Consider the following 25,404-nt stretch of genomic DNA (forward strand, 5'->3'; position numbering starts at 1 on the left):
TTCGGGCAATGTGATGCAGTGTCTCTGGACTACATATAATGGAGTAGCGGCGGTCCTTCAAATGAGTCTGTGCTATGTGACCGTACTCATGTCACCCTGCCCCCTCCCCTGCTGCTAACCGTTCGTCTGTTGTTTTCTATTTCCAGATGAGAAGTCGCATGCACCACATCCTCCAATGAAAGCCTCTACCTCAGACCATCAGGAGGAGGGGTACGAGGGCAAGGAACTTCACGGAAAGGGCTTGGGGTGGGGGGGGCTGATACACTCGACACCTCCTTTTTCTTTGGACCGCATCTTGTCCGAGGAAGAAACATCCTCGGGCTTTGAGCCATCCGAGGCCGCAAGTACAAATGGCCGTTTTCCATCTCTCCAGAGGGTGAGTAAGCAAAGCTGGTCTGCTGACAAACAGGCAAGACGCACACTTGGACATGGTGGGACTGACCAGGGAGAGCACCCAGCTCCTAGAGGTATTGGGTAGGATTCCCGCAGCATTATGTGTGAAAATGATGGAGGTCGGGTCGCAGTGGCGAAAGCTCCACGAGGCCTCCCCCCGTGGTGGGGGCGGTGGCATGAGTTCCTCACCAGGCTCCTCGTCGTCCTCCTCCTCCCCTCTCCGGAGGTGATCCTGCAGTCCCCAGTGGCAAATCCTGTTCCCGCATGATGGCTAATTTGTGTAGCATGCAGCACACCACAATGAACTCCGACCTGCAGGCTGTCTCTAGAGTAGTCCAGGCATCGGAAGCGCTGCTTGAGCACTCCAATTGTCTTGGACGATGTTGCATGTGGCTATATGGCTGTCATTATAACGATGCTTGGCTTCTGTCTGAGGTTCCTGAGGGGGGTCATGAGCTAGGTGGCGAGGCCGTAACCTTTGTCCACCAGCATCCAGCACTGGCCTTGTGGCTGACGCTCAAATAGGTGAGATGGAGCATATGTCCACTGTTGATGCCTGAAAGGAGCCCGAGGCATAGAAGGCAAGTCCTGCAGTCAACTTCACCTCGACGGGCAGTGCAGTCCTGTTGCCCTGGTGGGCTGTAGGTCTGCCTTTATGAGCTGGCATATCTCTGTGACCACCTCTTTTCGGAAGCACAGCTGTCTAATGCACAGTGCCTCAGAGAGCTGCAGGTATGAGTGCTGTTGGCTGTAAATTCGTGGGGGGGTAAGGCCACCTCCCCATACATCTGCAACCTCTTCAGTTACGCTCAAAGCGCTCATCAATAAGCCTTCTTCCAGCTTGATGCTGCATAGAAAAAGCAGCCAGGAATGATGGCTGATGTAGTATAGCCCCCATTGCAGCATTGTACTTACTCGCCTGTTCCCATCTTTCGTTGGAAGCCGAGAGAGAGAGAGAGAGAGAGAGAGAGAGAGAGAGAGAGAGAGAGGTGACCAGAGCTGTTTCACATGGATGCCTCATTAAGGTATGTAAATCGAGACACACACGACCCCAATGCAATTTTCAGATACCAATGGGAAAAGTGGCACCACATACACGGTTCCCGTTGGAGAGCGGCCCAATCAGTGATCTTTAAAAGGGGTCGCTGCAGGCCGTTCACAGGCCCAGAAAAGAATCCATTTGACTCATTTTTGGGGCGCCAGGGGAGCACGGATGTTCCTCCTGGCTTCTCAAAAATCTCTGGCCTGATGGTCCTTTTGTACCCCCACCCCACCTCCACGAATGCCTTCCCTACCTCTTTACTGCCAACTTCAGGATTTTCCACCCCCTTGGTCCGTGAGCTGCCTGTGATCAATAGTTCAGCACTTGCAGTCTGCCAATCACATGTAAATGAGGCCTAACCATTAAAATGGATTGGCCTTTCAGCAAGGACATTGGGTGGGCAGTGCAATCAGTCCACCCACCATTTGTCTTATGTCCATGCAAAGTTAAAATCAGCCCTAATATGTTTTATTTTGATCAGAAATGTTACTGTAGCTCTTAAAGGGTTAAGTCTAGCAGATTTATTAAATAGATTTTTTGTAATTCTTGAGTACGTTCAGCATGTGATAGGACGGTGCTGAGGTTTGTCAAGCTGAAAATTGTCAGTTCCTCAGGGTACATGATCAGAATGTTGTACCTGTCACTAATTTTAAACCAAAAAAGGGCAGGTTTTATTTGAAAATGCACAGAAACAAATTCTATTAAGAACAATAGCAGAAAGAGTAACTTGAAGGAACTAAATATGTTCTTCCTAGTTTTGCTCAAAAGTACACACAGAAGAAAATATTTGTTTTGATCACTATTCATACTCCTAATACACCCACATTGGAGGCAGACTGCAGTCAGTCATGAGCTGGATCAAGTTCCCAGTTCATTAATCTTCTGAAATTTGTCATTTTTTTCAAAAAAAAAGAAAAACCGTAAACTAAAGAAATCATCCATGTATATACTTGCTTCCTTAAATTTGGTAGGATGACTTGATTAGTTAATTTTGTTTAAGGAACTAAAAAGTCTTTCAGTCCTTAATGGATTGATGATTATTCAGGATTAACAGATGATATATTCTGTTTTTCTATCTGCTTCGATTGCATTATCTACAGTACAAAACCAGATAATATAATCGTTCGCAAAGATAGATAACATTACAAAAATTAAACCATAATAAAAAGAAAGAGTTTTTATTATTTAGGAGAAAACCCACAAAGCAAATTGTTTAAGAGCTAGAAGGCATAGATTTTCTGAATGTATTGCTGACAGTAACCTAATCATTTTAATGGGTTACTGTCTGTGTTACAAAGTGGAAAATCTAAGCCAAATATACATAGTCGGACAAAATCAAATTGAACAGTGTGACATTTGGACATCCTCAATATTCACACCCACTGCAATTCCATAAGCAATGGCAGCATGGAAAAACAGAATACAAAGTGATAAACAGCATTTTAATATTCAACACACACAAAGTTTATAACACTGCAACAGTTGACAAACAGTGGCACTTTATACTATGGGAGAAGGGTTTGTGATGAATATGTTTTCTTCCTGGAAACAGTGACTGAAAAGTACCTTTGTTTCAGAAATAAAAACCCTAACTATTGGTACACACTAGTTGACACCCTGTGCAAATAACAATGGCCGTCTACTCTCCAGAGCATGCCTCCCAGGTCAAGCTGAAGAAAGACAACGATTGCTTTCAAAAGAAATGTTAATACTGAAAACAAAGATAGTAATATTGTTCAGAGCATGATGGCTGGTGTTATCACTAATTTGTGGCTCCAATTACAAAAAGCCACATTGTACAAACTACAAGTGCTGCATTTGCAACATCCTTACAAATATGAACAAACTGGGTTGGCAATAATGTGAGCAGTATTATACAACACGATAGCAAAACAATGCAATACAAAGACTTATTGAAAATATAGCTAACATTAGTACTGTCACTATTCATAATAGACATAACTACACTGATTTTAACTGACCCCGCCTGGAGGAATCTGGCAATAGGGCAATTAAAATCAGCCAGCCACTTACCTCCACTTATGGTGCAGCCTTCCTGCTGTGTCCCAATGTTAACCCGGTCTTTCGAGCAGGCAAGCAAGACACCTGCAGGAAGGTGGGGGGGGGGGGGGGGGTCCTTCCTTCCTTAAATATGCAGATCGGACAGACGAAGGTAGGACCCAATCTGCAAGGACTGAGCGGATGAGCAGTGGCGGTTTCACCGTCTGGCCAAACCTGCCAGGAGCTGGTACATTGGGCAAAGCAGGCACAGCTAGAAAGTATGAATAATTTATTTTAGGGTTCCTTGTGGGCCAGGAGAAGCAGGAGTACTCCACCAGGCTCAGCGAGGAAGCCTTGCCTCAGAGCACCCCCTCCCCCACTCTGAGCTTGTGGGGGGGGGGGCAGGGGGAGAAGAGAGAGAGAGCTTGGTAGGGGGCAAGAGAGAGCTTCGGAGGGGATGGGGGGAGGGGGAGAGAGAACTTGGGGGGAGAGAGGGGGGGAAAGAGAGGAGGGGGGAGGGAGAGCTGGGTGGTGGGGGGCAGAGGAAGAGCTGGGGGGGGGGGGGAGGAGAGAGAGAGCTGCGGGGGTGGGGGGAGGAGAGCGAGAGCTGGGGGGGAAGGAGAGCGAGCTGGGGGGGGAAGGAGAGCGAGCTGGGGGGGGAAGGAGAGCGAGCTGGGGGGGGAAGGAGAGCGAGCTGGGGGGGGAAGGAGAGCGAGCTGGGGGGGGAAGGAGAGCGAGCTGGGGGGGGAAGGAGAGCGAGCTGGGGGGGGAAGGAGAGCGAGCTGGGGGGGGAAGGAGAGCGAGCTGGGGGGGGAAGGAGAGCGAGCTGGGGGGGGAAGGAGAGCGAGCTGGGGGGGGAAGGAGAGCGAGCTGGGGGGGGAAGGAGAGCGAGCTGGGGGGGGAAGGAGAGCGAGCTGGGGGGGGAAGGAGAGCGAGCTGGGGGGGGAAGGAGAGCGAGCTGGGGGGGGAAGGAGAGCGAGCTGGGGGGGGGAAGGAGAGCGAGCTGGGGGGGGAAGGAGAGCGAGCTCGGGGGGGTGCGAAGGAGAGAGAGCTGGGGGGGTGCGAAGGAGAGAGAGCTGGGGGGGGAAGGAGAGCGAGCTGGGGGGGGTGCGAAGGAGAGAGAGCTGGGGGGGGGGGGCGAAGGAGAGAGAGCTGGGGGGGTGCGAAGGAGAGAGAGCTGGGGGGGGCGCGAAGGAGAGAGAGCTGGGGGGGGGGCGAAGGAGAGAGAGCTGGGGGGGGCGAAGGAGAGAGAGCTGGGGGGGGCGCGAAGGAGAGAGAGCTGGGGGGGGCGCGAAGGAGAGAGAGCTGGGGGGGGCGCGAAGGAGAGAGAGCTGGGGGGGGCGCGAAGGAGAGAGAGCTGGGGGGGGGGGCGAAGGAGAGAGAGCTGGGGGGGGGCGAAGGAGAGAGAGCTGGGGGGGGGCGAAGGAGAGAGAGCTGGGGGGGGGGCGAAGGAGAGAGAGCTGGGGGGGGGCGAAGGAGAGAGAGCTGGGGGGGGGGCGAAGGAGAGAGAGCTGGGGGGGGGCGAAGGAGAGAGAGCTGGGGGGGGGCGAAGGAGAGAGAGCTGGGGGGGGCGAAGGAGAGAGAGCTGGGGGGGGCGAAGGAGAGAGAGCTGGGGGGGGCGAAGGAGAGAGAGCTGGGGGGGGCGAGAGAGCTGGGGGGGGGCGAAGGAGAGAGAGCTGGGGGGGGGCGAAGGAGAGAGAGCTGGGGGGGGGCGAAGGAGAGAGAGCTGGGGGGGGCGAAGGAGAGAGAGCTGGGGGGGGCGAAGGAGAGAGAGCTGGGGGGGGCGAAGGAGAGAGAGCTGGGGGGGCGAAGGAGAGAGAGCTGGGGGGGGCGAAGGAGAGAGAGCTGGGGGGGGCGAAGGAGAGAGAGCTGGGGGGGGCGAAGGAGAGAGAGCTGGGGGGGGCGAAGGAGAGAGAGCTGGGGGGGGCGAAGGAGAGAGAGCTGGGGGGGGCGAAGGAGAGAGAGCTGGGGGGGGCGAAGGAGAGAGAGCTGGGGGGGGCGAAGGAGAGAGAGCTGGGGGGGGCGAAGGAGAGAGAGCTGGGGGGGGCGAAGGAGAGAGAGCTGGGGGGGGCGAAGGAGAGAGAGCTGGGGGGGGCGAAGGAGAGAGAGCTGGGGGGGGCGAAGGAGAGAGAGCTGGGGGGGGCGAAGGAGAGAGAGCTGGGGGGGGCGAAGGAGAGAGAGCTGGGGGGGGCGAAGGAGAGAGAGCTGGGGGGGGCGAAGGAGAGAGAGCTGGGGGGGGCGAAGGAGAGAGAGCTGGGGGGGCGAAGGAGAGAGAGCTGGGGGGGGCGAAGGAGAGAGAGCTGGGGGGGGCGAAGGAGAGAGAGCTGGGGGGGGCGAAGGAGAGAGAGCTGGGGGGGGCGAAGGAGAGAGAGCTGGGGGGGGGCGAAGGAGAGAGAGCTGGGGGGGGCGAAGGAGAGAGAGCTGGGGGGGGCGAAGGAGAGAGAGCTGGGGGGGGCGAAGGAGAGAGAGCTGGGGGGGGCGAAGGAGAGAGAGCTGGGGGGGGCGAAGGAGAGAGAGCTGGGGGGGGGCGAAGGAGAGAGAGCTGGGGGGGGCGAAGGAGAGAGAGCTGGGGGGGGCGAAGGAGAGAGAGCTGGGGGGGGCGAAGGGAGGGCTGGGGGGGGCGAAGGAGAGAGAGCTGGGGGGGGGCGAAGGAGAGAGAGCTGGGGGGGGCGAAGGAGAGAGAGCTGGGGGGGGCGAAGGAGAGAGAGCTGGGGGGGGACGAAGGAGAGAGAGCTGGGGGGGGGCGAAGGAGAGAGAGCTGGGGGGGGGGCGAAGGAGAGAGAGCTGGGGGGGGGCGAAGGAGAGAGAGCTGGGGGGGGCGAAGGAGAGAGAGCTGGGGGGGCGAAGGAGAGAGAGCTGGGGGGGGGCGAAGGAGAGAGAGCTGGGGGGGGCGAAGGAGAGAGAGCTGGGGGGGGCGAAGGAGAGAGAGCTGGGGGGGGGGAAGGAGAGAGAGCTGGGGGGGGGAAGGAGAGAGAGCTGGGGGGGGGGGGAAGGAGAGAGAGCTGGGGGGGGGGGGAAGGAGAGAGAGCTGGGGGGGGGGGGAAGGAGAGAGAGCTGGGGGGGGGGAAGGAGAGAGAGCTGGGGGGGAGAAAGAACTGCCGGGGGGTGGGGGTAAATAGACACATCCAAAAAAAATACTGTGTTGCTAAATCAAGCCAAGAATGACTATAAACCTTTATTTTTTTGCCAATGTTTTTATAGCAATATCAATGAGTCATTCATTAAGGACACAAATTTTTCAAGAGTTGATCACACAAGTTGTAGTAATAGGATCCTTATAGGAACCACAACCAGTGCTGTGAATCCAGACTTGCTTCACAATCCTTTTTAATAAATTCTCTTTTGTTTTACCATTAACTATATATAAAATTTGCAAGGCAGTTCTAACAGGAAGGGCACCGAATATAGATTTTAAAAATGCTGCTCGATTAGATATCAGAGGCTGTTGCATACTTGTTTTAGCTTGCTTTCCAGTATGTTGGAGAAGTGGGAAAAATAAAGATGACAGCACCCCCTGTTGTTCAATGTAAGTTTATAATGGCTTGTGCATGATCAGCACCAGCAGGACTATCTGTTGTGGATCTGTGTTAAGGGGTATAGAACTGGAAAGTAATTCAATCACTATATTGCAGCAAATAATGTTCAATGAAAAATATTTCATCACCAGCTATTTTGTTGGTGCCAAACATTTTTTTTTTTAAAAAACTGTGCACCACTTCTAAAATTGTTGCCAAGCCCGAGGAAGGCTTTTCAGTTGTTCATTTTTCCACCTTCTCTGCTTCAGAGGGCAGTGACTCTTTTGGGCATATGGTTTCACGAGCACCATTATTCACATACGAGACTAGACAAACAGCAGGGGATTGGGCATGGGGGTAAGGAAAAATAATTACATTGTAGCAGGGCCTGATCCCATTCACATATGGACAATCCAACGGCAGTTGGTGGATAGCAATTGGTACAGGAACCTTGGCCAATTTTTCTAGCTGAGGCCATTTCCAGCCACTTTAGATTGTATCAATTAAATCGGCAGACCTGAAATTTAAAAGAACTATCTTGGAAGCTTGCAAAGAAGAATTTCAAGCTTTCTGTGCACTATTTATTTAACATTGATAATTTAATCTTATAAATCGTTAAAGAAAAAAATCTCTCCTCTTGATATAATTGAGTCTTCCATTAGCAATCTCAGTTTTATTTGTCTAGGAATATAAACTCTACCAGTAAGTAGTTTGAATATAAAGGCACTTGCTGTTCAATTAGTTAATTGCGGTTACTTTTTATTGACTCAATGCATTTCTTTGAAAAGTTATTTGAAAGGTTCCTCCACAGAACTTGGAAGACAGCCATTCTCCTGAAATGAATTTGACAGCATTCTGGTAACTTCAGCAAATGAGTGAGGTCTGCAAACTAGCCTTGATAGGACAATACTGTTTCCAGATTGCCAGAAAGCAGTCATTTAAAAAAAGAGCACACCATAATCAGTCGCACAGGGTAGCTTCTTCTCCCCGATGACTTTGTGGGTAAAGGCCATTCATGGTTTGTGCTGAATTAGTGGATTTCTGCTGCGTTCCCAATTGTAGTGCTACAATTCAGCCTCAGCCAGGTTCCTACTCCTAATTGCTATGTAGCCACTTCTTCTGAAAAGTGTGTATGTGGATGTTTGGGGGAAGGGAAGAAGCACAGGGTCAAGCACAGCTGCGATGCCCACTATGGTTGAGTAGCTTGTCAATATTAATGATCTAGACTCAACTACAGAATGGCCACTTGGTCTAGGTACTTGAGGGAATGCTGACACTTGTGCAACTATACCTCAGCAAGAATCTGCCATTTTGATGAGTAGTAAGAAAAAATAACCGCCGACAAAAAGCTAGGTTTTTAAGCAACTAAGCAGATATTTTATAGAAGGTATATAGTTACGTAAAGTGGAGTCTGAAAGAGATTCGGGTACACTAGTTCACTAAATATTGTGTAAGTACTGTTATTGGCTTTTGTCAAGTCCAAAGCTGGACAGGGATGGTTGTGATGAAGATTTTTATTTTAAAAAAAACTTATAGAACTGCTTCTCATCACAAGATGCAGAGTAGGAAAAATTGACATTTTTAAAACCAGACTTCAGCTATCTGGCTTCATCAGTTTTTACATTTCTGGACAGCCAACTCAAATACTGGATGAATGCAACTCTCCGTGAAAGTTGTCATGCTGTACAACAGAAGTTGCCAAGACAATTGTATGGTTTAGAAGTAGATCCACAGAAGACATCTGAGGAATTACACTGACACTTTATAAAAGCACTGGAGACCCATACTTGGGAGCACTGTGTCCTGTTTTTAGTCTCGAGTGTAAACCTAAATAAGGTGAACTATTTGGGCTTCCCAACTTGCATTCTTATAAGATTTTAAATCCAGTGGAAAGTTGTTTTAATAACAACTTCCGGCTGATCTGGAAACCTACCAATTACCATTTATCTTGATGATGAATAGTAGATACACTCCACCGAGATCCTTTCCTGATGTCACTGCAATGTAGTCTACTTAACTTCTTCATAAATAAAATTAATATCTTTCAACTATTTATAAGAAAATGCAGTAAAAAACACATGAACCATATTAAGTGCCAAATAATTTACAGTGGTCTTCAACTGTACATCATTTATAAATGGAGCTATATGCAGACAATCTTCTCTCATTGCAGTTGTCATGAAACCACTATTTTGAACAAATTGCATTGCCAGACTAATGCAGATGCAATGGCAGATTATGGTCATCTTTCATTTTAGTATTCCCTGTGCATATGCACATCAAACCAAATGCTTATGGCTTTACAGTGAAACATTTTTGTACTTGGCACATAATGGCAGCATCAAGCATTCCCTGTCAGGTAAAGTACAGATCAAAGGCAATAAAGGACTACATTAACTGAAGACTAAATTACACAAAAGTAAATTTTATTTTCAGGCCCAAACTAATTCTTACCTCCCAATGCAGATTTCCAGGCTAATATACAATCACAACATATTTCTTAGTTTACATTATTCTTTGAACAAATGTTACAAAATGTATAGTTAGGCTGTAGAAAACACTGCTACAATCTTCAAGATTTAAAGTAAATGTATCCAGAACCTAAGTTAGTTTTGTAACATCACCCACACACAAAAAGGAAAAAAAATAGCAATTTGTCCACAAAATAAGAACAATCTATTTTGTAGTTTAAACACTTTTTCATTATTTTACTTCAAAATATTCAGCATCAGTTTTCAGAGAACTTTTCTGACAGGAAAAACCTTCATACTTTCATAGATGCAAAACAAATTCACTCTCTTTCAGATGTGATTAACTATCACTTACACAACTGAATTATCAAGTAGTAAAAGCATAATATGGAAACATCACAAACCACTTAAAAAGTTACATAGTTTCTAAAAACCCATAAATTGGAAGTATTACTTTTGAGGAAAACGGCACTCCAGACATACTAGAAAGAGAGAAATTATGAGCTTTAGCACCACCTGGTGAGCAAGATAACTAGTTTTATGGAATGTTGATTTTAAAATTTAACCCAGAAAACAGTAAAGTAATCTGGCTCCTAGAAAGAAAACGATAGGTATTTCCAGTTCTACTGTCTGTGCCTTAATGAAATTAAATATAAATTATAAACATCATAAATACAATCTTCAATGCTGCAGTGTTTCCTACTTCAAAATGCTTGTAAATTCTAATTAGAAACATTTGGAATTTTGGTATAGCATTTACAAAATGAGTATTTTATTGCTTTAGACTTGTTTGGAAGAATGGAAAGGTTAACACTTTTTTTTTTTACACAAAATATAGAAAGTGTCCAAATAATGCTAAACCCATAGTTGTGAACATAATGCGAAGAGCCAAATCATCCAGAAACTACAGATTTGAAAATTAAAAAAGTCAACATGATAGCTCCACACATTGAAGCACTATATATATATTATGTTATGAGGTTTTATGGCCCCTAATCTCATCTGAACATACAACAGAAGGGTGCTGAGGAAAGGACTGGCACTTTGCTACAGTAAATGGTCAAAAAAATCCAGGTATTTCCCCTTGTAGCTCTACTGCATCGCTTTGCAGTTTGATAATGACCATAAGAGAGGTCTGTGAGAAGGTCAGCTACTCACTCAGTCACAGATGTGAAGCCCATGATTGTTATTAGAATGATTTTAAGAGTCTTTTTAAAAATGTGTTCTTGGGGCACGGGTGATGCTGGCAAGACCATGTTTATTGCCCATCCCTAGCGATCCTGAAGTGGTGGTTCAGCAGCAGAGGGGGGCTTTCTCCATGTGATGAAGGTGCTCCCACAGTGGTGTTGTGTAGGGAATTCCAGTGTATTGACACAGTGAATATGAAGGAATGGGACAATTTATATCCAAGTCAGGATGGTGTATAACTTGGAGGGGAGCTAGGAGGTGGTGTTCCCATGACATTGCTGTTATTGTCCTCCTTGATGGCAAAGGACGCAGATGTTGGAGGTGCTATCAAAGTAGTGTTGGTCAGTCGCTGCAGTGTTGTCGTGTAAATGGGGCATACTGCAGCCACAGGGCACTGATGATGCAGGAGGTGGCGTGATAGAAAAATCAATCAAGTGATCTGCCCTGTCCTGGATGGTGTTGAGCTTTGAGTGTTGTTCAACCTGCACCAATCTAAGTGAGTGATTGGTATTCCATCGCACTCCTTACTTGAACCTTGTAGATGGTGGAAAGGTTTAAGGGGTCAGGAAGTGAGCAACTCATTGCCATGCCTGTCATTTGTACTGACATACTTGTTATGAGTAGTTTGTATTTGATCTTAATTGATCTGACAATTAAAAAGATATATAAAGCGCCTTTCATGAGCACAGGATGCCCCAAAGTGCTTTATCACCAATGAAGTACTTTTGAAGTATAACTGTTGTAATGTAGAAAACACACCTGACAATTTGCACACAGCAAGGTCCCACAGACAGCAATGTGATAATGACCAGATAATCTGTTTATAAGGTGTTGGTTGAGGGATAAATATTGGCCAGGGCACCGAGGAGAACTCCCATGCTCTTCTTCGAAATAGTGGATCTTTTACATCCACCTAAGAGGACAGATGGGCCTAAGTTTAATGTCCCATGCGAAAGACGGCAACTCCAACAGTGCAGCACTCCCTCAGTACTGCACTGGAATGTCATCCTAGATTTTGTGCCCAAAACCTTTTGACTCAGAGGCGAGAATACTACCAACTGAGCCACGACTGACACCTCTGAGGTACTCTTGGCCATTTTACTCGGTAAGATACAGAAGTCTATTGATTCCTGCACTCAAACAATGCCTGTCATCTACCTGGGCTTCAAAAGACTAACTAAAGATCACAACAAAATATATTTGTTTTCTCAGTTCAAATTCTCTTGTCCTTCACCTTCAATTATTATGTTACTAGCCATTAATCTTTCCAAGTCCTTGGTAAAAGGTTGACACCTTACCTGGCCCCATATACATAAAAGCAGTAGATGTGAAAGGTCAGGAGAGCAATGATGTCCGAAACAATGGACAGGGCGACAGTCAAGCCAAGACATGCTGATAGTCCAACGTACCACAGGATCATCTCAATAAATGGAGACATCAGATGGATGTAGCCTATGGAATAAATACACACTGAACTGGTGTTGTTGCATTGATCAAAGAAACTTTGGCAACAGTTCTGAACAAACAAGCAAACACTGGATGGAAATTGTGAATCAGAATTCTCCTGGGTATCGAAATCTTCTCTCTAACCACCTGGCTCGATATCCCACTTTTCTGCAACTAAAATTGCCATTTATCACATCCTTCCCAGAAAAAATGTTGCTTTGAATTCAACTTAGCCATAGACAATAAATCCTGTGATCAGAGTGCACTTCCTGGCAGCAACAGTGCTCCAGGGAAACAAAAATTGAAGAGAATTTTTAAACTCAGTTCAAATTTTCAATAAAGTTTTTGCTTCCCTTAGAGCTCACCAAGGACAAACTAAATAGCCTCCCCAGTCTTCCTGACATCATAAGCACCAGAGTGGGTACAGAGGAGATTTATGAGATACTGCAAGTACTGGAGAATTTTAGCTATGAGGAAAAGATTGGGTTGTTTTCTTTGGAACAGAGGACGCTGAGCGGAGACTTGATTGATATGTATAAAATTATGAGAGGCCTAGACAGAGTGGATAGGGAGGACCTATTTCCCCCAGCAGACAGGTCAATATCCAGGGGGCATAGATTTAAAGTAATTGGTAGAAGGATTAGAGGGGAAGCGAAAAGAATGTATTCACCTAGAGTGGGGATCTGGAACTCACTGCCTGAAAGGAAGGTAGAGGCAGAAACACTCAACATTTAAAAAGTACTTGGATGTGCACTTGAAGTGCAGTAATCTACAAGGCTATGGACCAAGAGCTAGAAAGTGGGATTAGGCAAGATAACTCTTTTTTGCTGGGCACAGACATGCTGGGTTGAATGGCCTCTTTCTGTGCCATAAATTTCTATGATTCTATGGTAAGGAACATAGCTCTTTTGCCCCAAGACTGTTCAAAAGTCATTTCAACCTCAAAATGTAACAAGTATAAAAACCTCATGAAACGTTGTAATCTTACAAATAGAGTAATGTTGTAGCTGGTAATGTTATTCCTGCTATCAACTTAGCTTTTACAATTCTGGAGCCATAGTAAATTTGCTATCTTAAGACTAGCAGTTTCTTGAAATTTTGTTTTGATGAATCGCTAGTTTTATCATCATACAGATGAGAGGTTGCAATCAGTGTGATTATTATTTTTAACTATAACTGAAATTGCCAATACAGTAACCAAAATGGTGCAGAGAGGAAAAACTCAGCAAAATTACATATAAAAACACGAAGTTACTTAAACAAAATTTATTCTGTGCAACTAAAACTACACTGGTTCCAATATGTTTGGTCCAATGAAATTGTACTTGTTTAGAAATTTAAAGCGCTAAGCAAGAAGGATTTTCAAATTATATCAGGGAAATGTGTTAGAAAACCAGAAAATACTGAAAACCCTCATCCAGTCAGGCAGCATTGGTGGAGAGAACAAAGTGTTTTGACAAAAGGTGTTCTCTCCACAGATGCTGCCTGACCTGCTGAGGGTTTCCAGTACTTTTGCTTTTTGTTTCAGATTTACAGAGCTTTTGCTTTTTGTTCAAGGAAATTTGGATTTTGTTAGCTAATGACTGTAAAAATCTAAACCATCTTGGCTTTAGACACAAGGACAAAATCAAACATAAGAAATAGGAGCAGGGTCATACGACCCCTTGAACATGTTCCACCATGCAATAAGATCATGGCTGATGATCTACCTCAACTCCACTTTTGCAACGACTGAGTAACCACAGCCCTCTGGGGTAGAGAATTCCAAAGATTCACAACCATTTGAGTGAAGACATTTTTCCCCATCTCAGTCCTAAATGGTCGACCTCTTATTCCGAGACTGTGGCCCCTGGTTCGAGACACATCAGACAGGGGAAACATCCTCCCAGCATCATCATATCGAATCGAGGATAACTTGCTTCCACGTCAAGAAGTTCACAGGTGTTTCAATGAAGGACCCAACATTCCAGGTCCTGAACTAAATCTTGAAAGGTGGAAGATGCCTGTGCGTGAATTTTTTTTTTAAAACTTGTGGTGGCCATTGCACACCAGCCACCACATGGGCTGGACAGAGCTAGGTTTTGGTCCAGTCGCAAGGATTAACCAAGACGACTGGAGACCAGCTCTGCTGCACGGACCTAGTATGCACACATCGCAGTGTGGGCTGGCCCGTGATGCCCCTGGGCCCTCGCCTTTCCTGGGCCCCGAACTCACGCCTCTCTACAATCTCTCGCCGCTCCTTCACCCTGACCTCGCCGCTCCTGCTGTATCTGCCACTCTCCAATCACCGAACTGGATCTTGGTGACGCCCCTTTTCATTGCTGTTGCTCTCCTGCTCCAGCACGTGCTGCTCCCTAGAGTGGTATGCCTCCACGCCGCTCCTTCCGCACCCCGGCCTGCTCCGATGGTGCTCGCAGGCCGGGGGCCACTCAGCCTGCTGGGCCAGGCCTCTCAGCAATAACCCTGTCAAGCCCCTTAAGAATTTACTGTGTTTCAATGAAATCACCTCTCATTGAACACATCCCAAACCACTTACTTTTGAAGTGCAATCACAGTTCTGTAGGCAAGGTGGCAATTTCAGAGGAACTGGTACACAGAATGACTTACTTATCCAAAGATGGATGTGATAAAGGAAGAAACGTCCCAGTACTTCGTCTAGTGCTTTGTTCATCTTCAATCCAGCAGGAGCTCCCATCAGCCACTCCAGCAGTTCCTGCAACTCCTTAGCAATGCGCTATCACAAAAAAATATATATATATTATTAATTAATGTTAAATCTTCACAGATATTTGGCATGACAAGCACTTAACAGACTTAGATTTCACACTGCATGTAATATAACTCCAGCCCGGCGAAGCCATATTTTAAAAATGCCCAGGTGATCAACTGGATCAACTGGAGTCAGTCGAGGAGGCGGGAGCTCGGAGCAGCGCGAGTCCGGGGTCGGCGAGAGGCCTATAAAGGCCAGCGGGAGTCGAGCAGTTCGAGCAGTCAGTCGAGGAGGCGGGTGCTCGGAGCAGCGCAAGTCCGGGGTCGGCGAGAGGCGTGCCGGTGCAGCTACAGGGAGAAGGCAAAGATACAAAGGTGACGTCACAGCCTAGGGGGTAAGTGATTGGCTGGTGATTGGTGAGTAGTTTTTCTTTTTCTTCTTATATTGGTCAGTAACTTTTAACATTGTTATTACCAGTTTAAGTGTATCTAAGGGTTAAGACATGGCAGGAGAGCTCGGTCGGGTGTTATGCTCCTCCTGTACCATGTGGGAACTCAGGGACACTTCCGGTGTCCCTGACGACTACGTGTGCGGGAAGTGTGTCCACCTCCGGCTACTGACGGTCCGCGTTACGGAATTGGAGCTGAGGGTGGATTTACTCTGGAGCATCCACGATGCTGAGAATGACGTGAGTATCACGTGTAGTGAGTTGGTCTTACCGCAGGGAAAGGGTCCACAGCCAGATAGGGAATGGAAGACCAGCAGGAAGAGTAGTGCAAGGAAGGTAGTGCAGGGGTCCCCTGTGGTCATCCCCCTGCAAAACAGATACACCGCTTTGGGTACTGTTGAGGGGAATGACTCATCAGGGGAGGGCAGCAGCAGCCAAGTTCATGGCACCGTGGCTGGCTCTGCTGCACAGGAGGGCAAGAAAAAGAGTGGGAGAGCGATAGTGATAGGGGATTCAATTGTGAGGGGAATAGATAGGCGTTTCTGCGGCCGCAACCGAGACTCCAGGATGGTATGTTGCCTCCCTGGTGCAAGGGTCAAGGATGTCTCGGAGCGGGTGCAGGACATTCTGAAATGGGAGGGAGAACAGCCAGTTGTCGTGGTGCACATTGGTACCAACGACATAGGTAAAAAAAGGGATGAGGTCCTACGAAACGAATTTAAGGAGCTAGGAGCTAAATTAAAAAGTAGGACCTCAAAAGTAGTAATCTCGGGATTGCTACCAGTGCCACGTGATAGTCAGAGTAGGAATCGCAGGATAGCGCAGATGAATACGTGGCTTGAGCAGTGGTGCAGCAGGGAGGGATTCAAATTCCTGGGGCATTGGGACCGGTTCTGGGGGAGGTGGGACCAGTACAAACCGGACGGTCTGCACCTGGGCAGGACCGGAACCAATGTCCTAGGGGGAGTGTTTGCTAGTGCTGTTGGGGAGGATTTAAACTAATATGGCAGGGGGATGGGAACCAATGCAGGGAGACAGAGGGAAACAAAAAGGAGACAAAAGCAAAAGACAGAAAGGAGATGAGGAAAAGTGGAGGGCAGAGAAACCCAAGGCAAAGAACAAAAAGGGCCACTGTACAGCAAAATTCTAAAAGGACAAAGGGTGTTAATAAAACAAGCCTGAAGGCTTTGTGTCTTAATGCAAGGAGTATCCGCAATAAGGTGGATGAATTAATTGTGCAAATAGATGTTAACAAATATGATGTGATTGGGATTACGGAGACGTGGCTCCAGGATGATCAGGGCTGGGAACTCAACATTCAGGGGTATTCAACATTCAGGAAGGATAGAATAAAAGGAAAAGGAGGTGGGGTAGCATTGCTGGTTAAAGAGGAGATTAATGCAATAGTTAGGAAAGACATTAGCTTGGATGATGTGGAATCTATATGGGTAGAGCTGCAGAACACCAAAGGGCAAAAAACGTTAGTAGGAGTTGTGTACAGACCTCCAAACAGTAATAGGGATGTTGGGGAGGGCATCAAACAGGAAATTAGGGGTGCATGCAATAAAGGTGTAGCAGTTATAATGGGTGACTTTAATATGCACATAGATTGGGCTAGCCAAACTGGAAGCAATACGGTGGAGGAGGATTTCCTGGAATGCATAAGGGATGGTTTTCTAGACCAATATGTTGAGGAACCAACTAGGTGGGAGGCCATCTTAGACTGGGTGTTGTGTAATGAGAGAGGATTAATTAGCAATCTCATTGTGCGAGGCCCCTTGGGGAAGAGTGACCATAATATGGTGGAATTCTGCATTAGGATGGAGAATGAAACAGTAATTTCAGAGACCATGGTCCAGAACTTAAAGAAGGGTAACTTTGAAGGTATGAGGCGTGAATTGGCTAGGATAGATTGGCGAATGATACTTAAGGGGGTTGACTGTGGATGGGCAATGGCAGACATTTAGAGACCGCATGGATGAATTACAACAATTGTACATTCCTGTCTGGCGTAAAAATAAAAAAGGGAAGGTGGCTCAACCGTGGCTATCTAGGGAAATCAGGGATAGTATTAAAGCCAAGGAAGTGGCATACAAATTGGCCAGAAATAGCAGCGAACCTGGGGACTGGGAGAAATTTAGAACTCAGCAGAGGAGGACAAAGGGTTTGATTAGGGCAGGGAAAATGGAGTACGAGAAGAAGCTTGCAGGGAACATTAAGACGGATTGCAAAAGTTTCTATAGGTATGTAAAGAGAAAAAGGTTGGTGAAGACAAACGTAGGTCCCCTGCAGTCAGAATCAGGGGAAGTCATAACGGGGAACAAAGAAATGGCAGACCAATTGAACAAGTACTTTGGTTCGGTATTCACTAAGGAGGATACAAACAACCTTCCGGATATAAAAGGGGTCAGAGGGTCTAGTAAGGAGGGGGAACTGAGGGAAATCTTTATTAGTCGGGAAATTGTGTTGGGGAAATTGATGGGATTGAAGGCCGATAAATCCCCAGGGCCTGATGGACTGCATCCTAGAGTACTTAAGGAGGTGGCCTTGGAAATAGCGGATGCATTGACAGTCATTTTCCAACATTCCATTGACTCTGGATCAGTTCCTATGGAGTGGAGGGTAGCCAATGTAACCCCACTTTTTAAAAAAGGAGGGAGAGAGAAAACAGGGAATTATAGACCGGTCAGCCTGACCTCAGTAGTGGGTAAAATGATGGAATCAATTATTAAGGATGTCATAGCAGTGCATCTGGAAAATGGTGACATGATAGGTCCAAGTCAGCATGGATTTGTGAAAGGGAAATCATGCTTGACAAATCTTCTGGAATTTTTTGAGGATGTTTCCAGTAATGTGGTATATTTGGACTTTCAGAAGGCTTTCGACAAGGTCCCACACAAGAGATTAATGTGCAAAGTTAAAGCACATGGGATTGGGGGTAGTGTGCTGACGTGGATTGAGAACTGGTTGTCAGACAGGAAGCAAAGAGTAGGAGTAAACGGGTACTTTTCAGAATGGCAGGCAGTGACTAGTGGAGTGCCGCAAGGTTCTGTGCTGGGGCCCCAGCTGTTTACATTGTACATTAATGATTTAGACGAGGGGATTAAATGCAGTATCTCCAAATTTGCGGATGATACTAAGTTGGGTGGCAGTGTGAGCTGCGAGGAGGATGCTATTAGGCTGCAGAGTGACTTGGATAGGTTAGGTGAGTGGGCAAATGCATGGCAGATGAAGTATAATGTGGATAAATGTGAGGTTATCCACTTTGGTGGTAAAAACAGAGAGACAGACTATTATCTGAATGGTGACAGATTAGGAAAAGGAAAGGTGCAACGAGACCTGGGTGTCATGGTACATCAGTCATTGAAGGTTAGCATGCAGGTACAGCAGGCGGTTAAGAAAGCAAATGGCATGTTGGCCTTCATAGCGAGGGGATTTGAATACAGGGGCAGGGAGGTGTTGCTACAGTTGTACAGGGCCTTGGTGAGGCCACACCTGGAGTATTGTGTACAGTTTTGGTCTCCTAACTTGAGGAAGGACATTCTTGCTATTGAGGGAGTGCAGCGAAGGTTCACCAGACTGATTCCCGGAATGGCGGGACTGACCTATCAAGAAAGATTGGATCAACTGGGCTTGTATTCACTGGAGTTCAGAAGAATGAGAAGGGACCTCATAGAAACGTTTAAAATTCTGACGGGTTCAGACAGGTTAGATGCAGAAAGAATGTTCCCAATGTTGGGGAAGTCCAGAACCAGGGGTCACAGTCTGAGGATAAGGGGTAAGCCATTTAGGACCGAGATGAGGAGAAACTTCTTCACCCAGAGAGTGGTGAACCTGTGGAATTCTCTACCACAGCAAGTAGTTGAGGCCAATTCACTAAATATATTCAAAAGGGAGTTAGATGAAGTCCTTACTACTCGGGGGATCAAGGGTTATGGCGAGAAAGCAGGAAGGGGGTACTGAAGTTTTATGTTCAGCCATGAACTCATTGAATGGCGGTGAGGCTAGAAGGGCTGAATGGCCTGCTCCTGCACCTATTTTCTATGTTTCTATGTTTCTATAACATTGAGCACGTAATTTATTTTCAATGTTTTTAGTGTTAGCAGAGCACCAAAGTTTCTGCCCAGGCTCTTCTAACATTAAATGTTAGCTGGTTGGAAAGTAGTCCTTCGTCACCGAGCTTGATGCACAGCTGCTATTTACGAGGCCAGTACCTGCATTTGCAATAGAACTTAATTTCACACCGTCACTTCAGCTTTAGTTTAAATGTAGTCTAACACACCCTTAAATCACGTATTTAATATCCTTCACAAAATTCATATCTGATGTTTTTGGCCCAATTTAGTGTCTTCTTCCATGTGTATGGTCTCTTTACTAGTTATCCTTCACTGCCAAATGAGTATGTATGAAAACAGCTCAGGGCATCTCTGCTGCTGAAACTTCTCTTACTCTGGTCATATGGCCAAAATTGGAAACTTGTATGAACAACTAAGGTCATCTATGTATATCCTGCACTCTATAATATAGTGAGTCAGAGCTGCAATGTCCTAAATTCAGCTTCTGTGCACACACATGGGCTGAACTCAAACCGCAGGATGACTTCTATACTGTAATTATTACCCAACATGCATTTTCCCACTTACAAATCATTGGGAGTGATGCAATGGCCACTCAATTTTTTTCCAAAGAAATATCCAATGTTTTTGTTTCTTCCTCCCTTTCCCCCAAAAAATCAAGCAAGCTCTCAAAATTCAAACTATTTTCCTTAATCAGGTGGGAAGATATAACCTGCATACAGATATAGGGATCGAAATTCAGCCCCGTCATGCACCTACCTTTTTCAAAGTGATTTTACCGCCTCTTTCACGAAATTTAGCTCTTTGTCTGTCATAAAGGAAGTCGGTCATAATGGGGACGGAAGTGCGGTGGTAAGTGCTGGTGAGGGCGGAAGTGGAAGCAGGACGGATTCTCCATCACTGTCACTCAGCAGCTGAGCGGTGGCGCGCGTCTGTGTCACCACGTACCTCCCCTCCCTTAAAAAGGGAGAGAATCGGTGATAATTTAGGATCGGCCACTGGGTCACCAGGGAGAGCTTCGGCCGGGCCAAGAGGGGGTGCCAGGCTGCCTGTTGGCATCCCGGCCGAACCAGGGGGCACAATAGTCCGACCGACATCGAAGTCAGCTTGTAAAAAAAATTAAATGGCAGTTGTAGCATTGTGCCTTTGCCTTTAATGGCCACTGTGCAACCAGGGCTGACAGAGAGAATGAAAGGTGCACCAACAGAAAAAGCTGTCGGGGGCACCGCTCGGCGGACATAAGATTTGTCGGGCTGAATTTCAAGGAAGGTGTGGGTTCGCGCACTGATGACACACTGACGACTGCTCGGCAGCAGCGGGGCGAAAGTGGGGACTGCCAGAAAAACACCTTTGCTGAATCTAGCACTAACAGAGCAGCACTCAGGCAATTTATCCAAGAAAAATTCAGTCTAAATTAGCTTCTTGGGTACAGGAATGGTAGTCACTCCTGCCAAACGATCTGCGCATCTTATGTTTAGGACTGTGCTTGTACTGCTCAATATCTAAATATATGATAAGAACAGGATCTTTTTATAATTTCAAATGGATATGTGTGTCTTTCAAATGTGCCCCTATACAATCTTTTTGAAGATATATGATGCATTTAAGAGGAAGCTAGATGAGTATATGAAGGAGAAAGAAATAGAAAGGGTATGCCGATTGTGTTCGATGAAGTAGGTGGGAGGAGGCTCGTGTGGAGCATAAACACTGGCATAGACCAGTTGAGCAACATGGCCTGTTTCTGTGCTTTAAATTCTATGTAATGCAATGTAAAATCCTGCGTGCAACTGTGATTAGAGATTGGGATTTAAACACTTGTTCATTAGTTGAGGACCCAATTGCTTATTATTTCTGATCCGAGCCAAATTGTCTATAATTTTTTTTCCCTATCTCCCTTTTTCTGAAAGCAATTACTCTGTGCTGATGCAATGTTCCAAAGATGCCAGATACCCACAAGTACCTTACCCAAGTGGCCAATATTTATGTCTGAACTTTTATAGTGAATGTCTGCAGGCTACTTGGTCATAGAAATGGGGTGGACATCACCGTCAAACCTAATCCGGTACAAGTGTCCATACACGTATTTTGTAGCAAGGGTTGCTGGATAGTAATCTAGAGCAGGATTACCATCTTTGATAGTTCAAAAGTTATCCTCTATGCAGCCGGAGGTCAGTTAACATAGTAAAGAGCAGAGATTGATCCCAGACCCTTCCTGGTCTATATGGCTCAGCCACTTACCAATAACCATGCTGAGCCATCGGGGACCACTCAGAAAATGTTTAGAAATTAAAGCCTGTAAAAGGATATAGAAATGGCATTAATGTTTTTCTCAACAGTTCACATTTTCACACCAGTAACAGATAGAAAATATCTTACGTCAGCAACTGGAATGAGAGCTTCCGCTAACTGGCCAATCCGATTCTTCTGATAAAGCCAAGAGATCAGCAACAGTCCAAGAGCCACATCAATTAGGAATGAAACAAAGAGGTTGGCTTTTCTAGAAGAAAATTTAAAGAGTTTGCCGACATATTGCAAATGCTCTCTTATTCAAATATAAACTGGAGAACTTTAGAGACCAGTTGATAATATTATGCCAGATGATGCTGTTTGGTTACCAGAACCGTGAAAATTATGAGGTGTACAAGAGTTTGGAGCTCCTGAAATAGATTCTCAGGAGTCTCACTAAATGCTGTCAAGAGTCAAATAAAACCTCAAATGCCAATTCTGATGATAGACACAAAGTTAAAATTAAAAGCTTACTGACCATGGCTTAATATTGCACATAGATACTAACCCCTTTCCAAATGTTCTCTACTTTTTTGCTAAATAAAAGTCATCACACGATCTTCAAAAAAAATGATGCAATTCTGTTAGAATTATAATTCCACATGGTGCCCTGACTGCCAGTTTGTAAAGTTGGCCTGCATCCGACTCATACAGACCTTAAGATTTCAGCTACAATTTCCAGTCTGTGCTGAGTTAGCTGCCTCAGCTGTGGTGACAATGGAAGTACTGCAACTGGTCTCAGTACTCGAAGATTGTTGGAGGAGAAAAGTGAGAGGGTGTTTGTGTGTGTGTGAAGTGGGAGAGGCACCATTGATTGCTTTACACAGTGACTTATGCTAAAAAGTGCATCTGTGTGGACATCACGTGAGGGCAAGATTGGGCTTGAGTGTAATGCCCCACAGTTCAATAGCTCAACAATCACGGTCTAGGGTCATGCATGAAGAATGGCCGCTTGGGAAAGATGCCAAGACTGTTAGCTGTGGAACCATACCTCAGCAGGTGTTAACAACTTTAAGGAGAGAATGAGGACAAAAAAAAGCGGAGCAAATTCTGCTGTAAGACGTTTGTAAAATAGAGTATATCATATATTATTTTACCAGAACAGAGTCTACCCTATCGAACCTCTTCCTAATTTTAAAGACCACTATCAGGTCATCTCTACAGAAAAGAGCTGCAGCCTGTTCAGTCTTTCCTGATAGTTATACCTCTCAATTCTGGTATTATACTTGCAAATCTTCTCCAGTGCTTCTATATCTTTTTGTGCACAGCACTCCAAATGAGGACTAACCAAGGTTCTATACAAAATTAAAATAACATGTCTGCTTTTGAAGACTATTCCTCTAGAAATGAATTCGTGCTTTATTTGCAATTTTTATGGCTTTGTTGAATTGCGTTGTAATTATTTGTGAACCTGTAACCTAGATCTCTTTGTGCCTCTACCCCATTTAGATGCTTATCGCCCAAGAAGCAGGTGGCCTCCTTATTCCTCCTATCCAAATGTACTTCACTCTTAGTGATATTGAAATTCATTTTCCATGCCATTCTGCAAGTTTGTTAATTAATGTCTTCTTGTATTTTGTCACAGTCTGCCTCAGTATTAACTATTTACATTGTACTTCCGATTCCAGAGTCCAAATCATTTATGTAAATGGTAAACAAAAGTGGTCCCAGCACCAATCCTTGTAGAACACTACTTTCCACCTTCTGCCAGCCTGAGTAATCACCTTAACCCCAATTCTGTTTTAGAGCCAGTTTCCTATCCATTCTGCCACCTCACACCTGACTCCTCATGCTCTGACCATAGCCACGAGTTTGCTGGGCCTCCTTGAAAACAGTATGCAAAAAATTTTATTATTCCCCCACTAATGTTTTATTTTTGTCCTATTTTCTTCACACCCCTGAATTAAAGACTTTCTCAGCTGACAGGGTGGAGTGTAGACCTCTGTCTAGGCATCTGCCGATATAATCAGCACCTACCAATGCCCAAGAGCAAATAGCCCTCCAACTTCCCCCAAAATGTCAATATATTGGTGTAAATTAACATACAATTTAGGAACATGAATTACAAATAACATTCTAATTTCTTTAGCTTTGCAAACTGGGTGCCTATAGACCAGTTAATCCCAGTAATTTAGTGACAGCAAGAAAGCTAGTTGTGTAATTGCAAGCTATTCATGCCTTAATGGTCTGGTGAATAGCTTCACAAGTGTCTATAGGACACACAGAACATTTAACAAACCACGCATTTCCTACATTACAACAGTGACTACACTTCGAAAGTACTTCATTGGCTGCAAAGCACTTTGGGACATCGTGAAAGGCGCTATATAGATGCAAATCTTTTCTTTCATATTAAAACTATTATAAAATATAATTTAAAATACATTTTTTTTCTTAAGTAACAGAAATATCAGAATTCAAAACCAATGTGGTTAATTTCCTGTTAAGCTGTTAAATCGCTTCTAAATATTTTTCTGTGCAAACTGTCATCCACACTTGTAGAAATCAGTGCACCTTAACTGATAAAAATAGACTCTTGGATTCGGTTTGGCTTTTTATCCCAACATGTCAACCTAATTGGATATAGTTGGCATTTTCGCTAAATAAATCTATGTGACCAGTTGTAAATTTTTTTTTAATGGTTGTTGCTAGGAATCAAGTTTATCTTGATTAAAAAAAAAGCAAACCTACTGTACCTCATAAACTCCGAGTGATTCTGTGCTTTTGTAGCACTTGCGATTGTCTGCAAGTGATCCAAGCGATGTGCAAGCTGCACACAGGTGGAGAGCTTGCTCCATAAAAAACGCAGCGGCCACATGTTTAATACTCTACAGCAAAAAGACAAAAATAACATTCTTTAATCTCACATCCATAATGTAAATACAGTTCAGTAAATTCTGCATCAAGATGTTTACCTGTCCTTGAAATGGCAAAAGTTGGAAGTATGTTAACTTTATGATTACTACAGGTGTGAACTTTGAAGTTATATTTTTAAAAAGCAATGAACTAAATTGTGAGATTTAAATACCTTGTGCTCAACAACTTCTTTGGCCACTGAATTAATTACTCACGACAAGTAGCAGAGAGATTAAATTTCTACTTTACCAAGATTATACACATAATGGCTCAGATTTTGCTGGAACAGGGCATCTCGTAGTGTGCCCAGTCAGTTAAGACTTCTTCGTGCAAATTTAGGTTTAAAAAAAATGTTCCCACAAAGTTACTGGAAGTGTGAGATGACAATGGCACAGCGAGGGCAGCAGGGCATCTAGGACCTTGGTGAACACAGGACAAAGAGTGTATCTCCTTACCCAATGAGATTAAGTGATTGAGAAATAAACAGAGGAAAGACTCAGAAGGAGGGTGAATTCAATGTCAAATCAGGTTCAGAAAGAGAAATAAAAAGAGAGGGATAGATTGGATTGAGAGAGAAAAAAAAGGAAAAGTAAGATTTAAAAAAAATTTTACATTTAAAAAATCTCCAACAACAATTCACACCCTAAAGGAATGAGACTCCACACTTACAATTGCTCACTTTCTGGGCAAGTTGATTGGCAATCATTAACAATTATCACATTGTTAAAAGGCTACTTATTCTGTTAATTACTAGACATAGCTCTCTGTGGCACATTTAATGGGAATTAATGTGCAAATGCAGCAACTTCATGAAAAACATGGATAGGTGAAAGGCGAGATACTGTTTTTGCAAAGCTAATCGGTGAAATCAGCCAGCAACTTGTAGCAATTCGCAATTCATGGAATATCTCTCAACAAAAGCTGCTAGCAAATTTGCGCATTAATAACAGCGTTGTTCAGATACCATTATTT

General features: G+C 45.2%; 1 protein-coding gene across 5 annotated transcripts in view; it reads right to left on the reverse strand.

Annotated features, from left to right (window-relative positions):
- The window catches only part of pigq (phosphatidylinositol glycan anchor biosynthesis, class Q), a 64,258-nt gene that overhangs the window by 12,719 nt on the left and 26,135 nt on the right, over positions 1–25,404 (reverse strand). For all 5 annotated transcript variants that reach the window (XM_070901201.1, XM_070901200.1, XM_070901198.1 and 2 more), the window contains exons 3-6: positions 24,273–24,404; positions 21,667–21,787; positions 14,664–14,790; positions 11,909–12,062 (exon numbers count right to left, since the gene is read on the reverse strand). In XM_070901201.1, coding sequence (XP_070757302.1) covers positions 11,909–12,062; positions 14,664–14,790; positions 21,667–21,787; positions 24,273–24,404 — 534 coding nt within the window. The remainder of the gene's footprint in view (positions 1–11,908; positions 12,063–14,663; positions 14,791–21,666; positions 21,788–24,272; positions 24,405–25,404) is intronic.

Source organism: Pristiophorus japonicus, chromosome 15 (genome assembly GCF_044704955.1).
Source record: "Pristiophorus japonicus isolate sPriJap1 chromosome 15, sPriJap1.hap1, whole genome shotgun sequence".
NCBI lineage: Eukaryota > Metazoa > Chordata > Chondrichthyes > Pristiophoridae > Pristiophorus > Pristiophorus japonicus.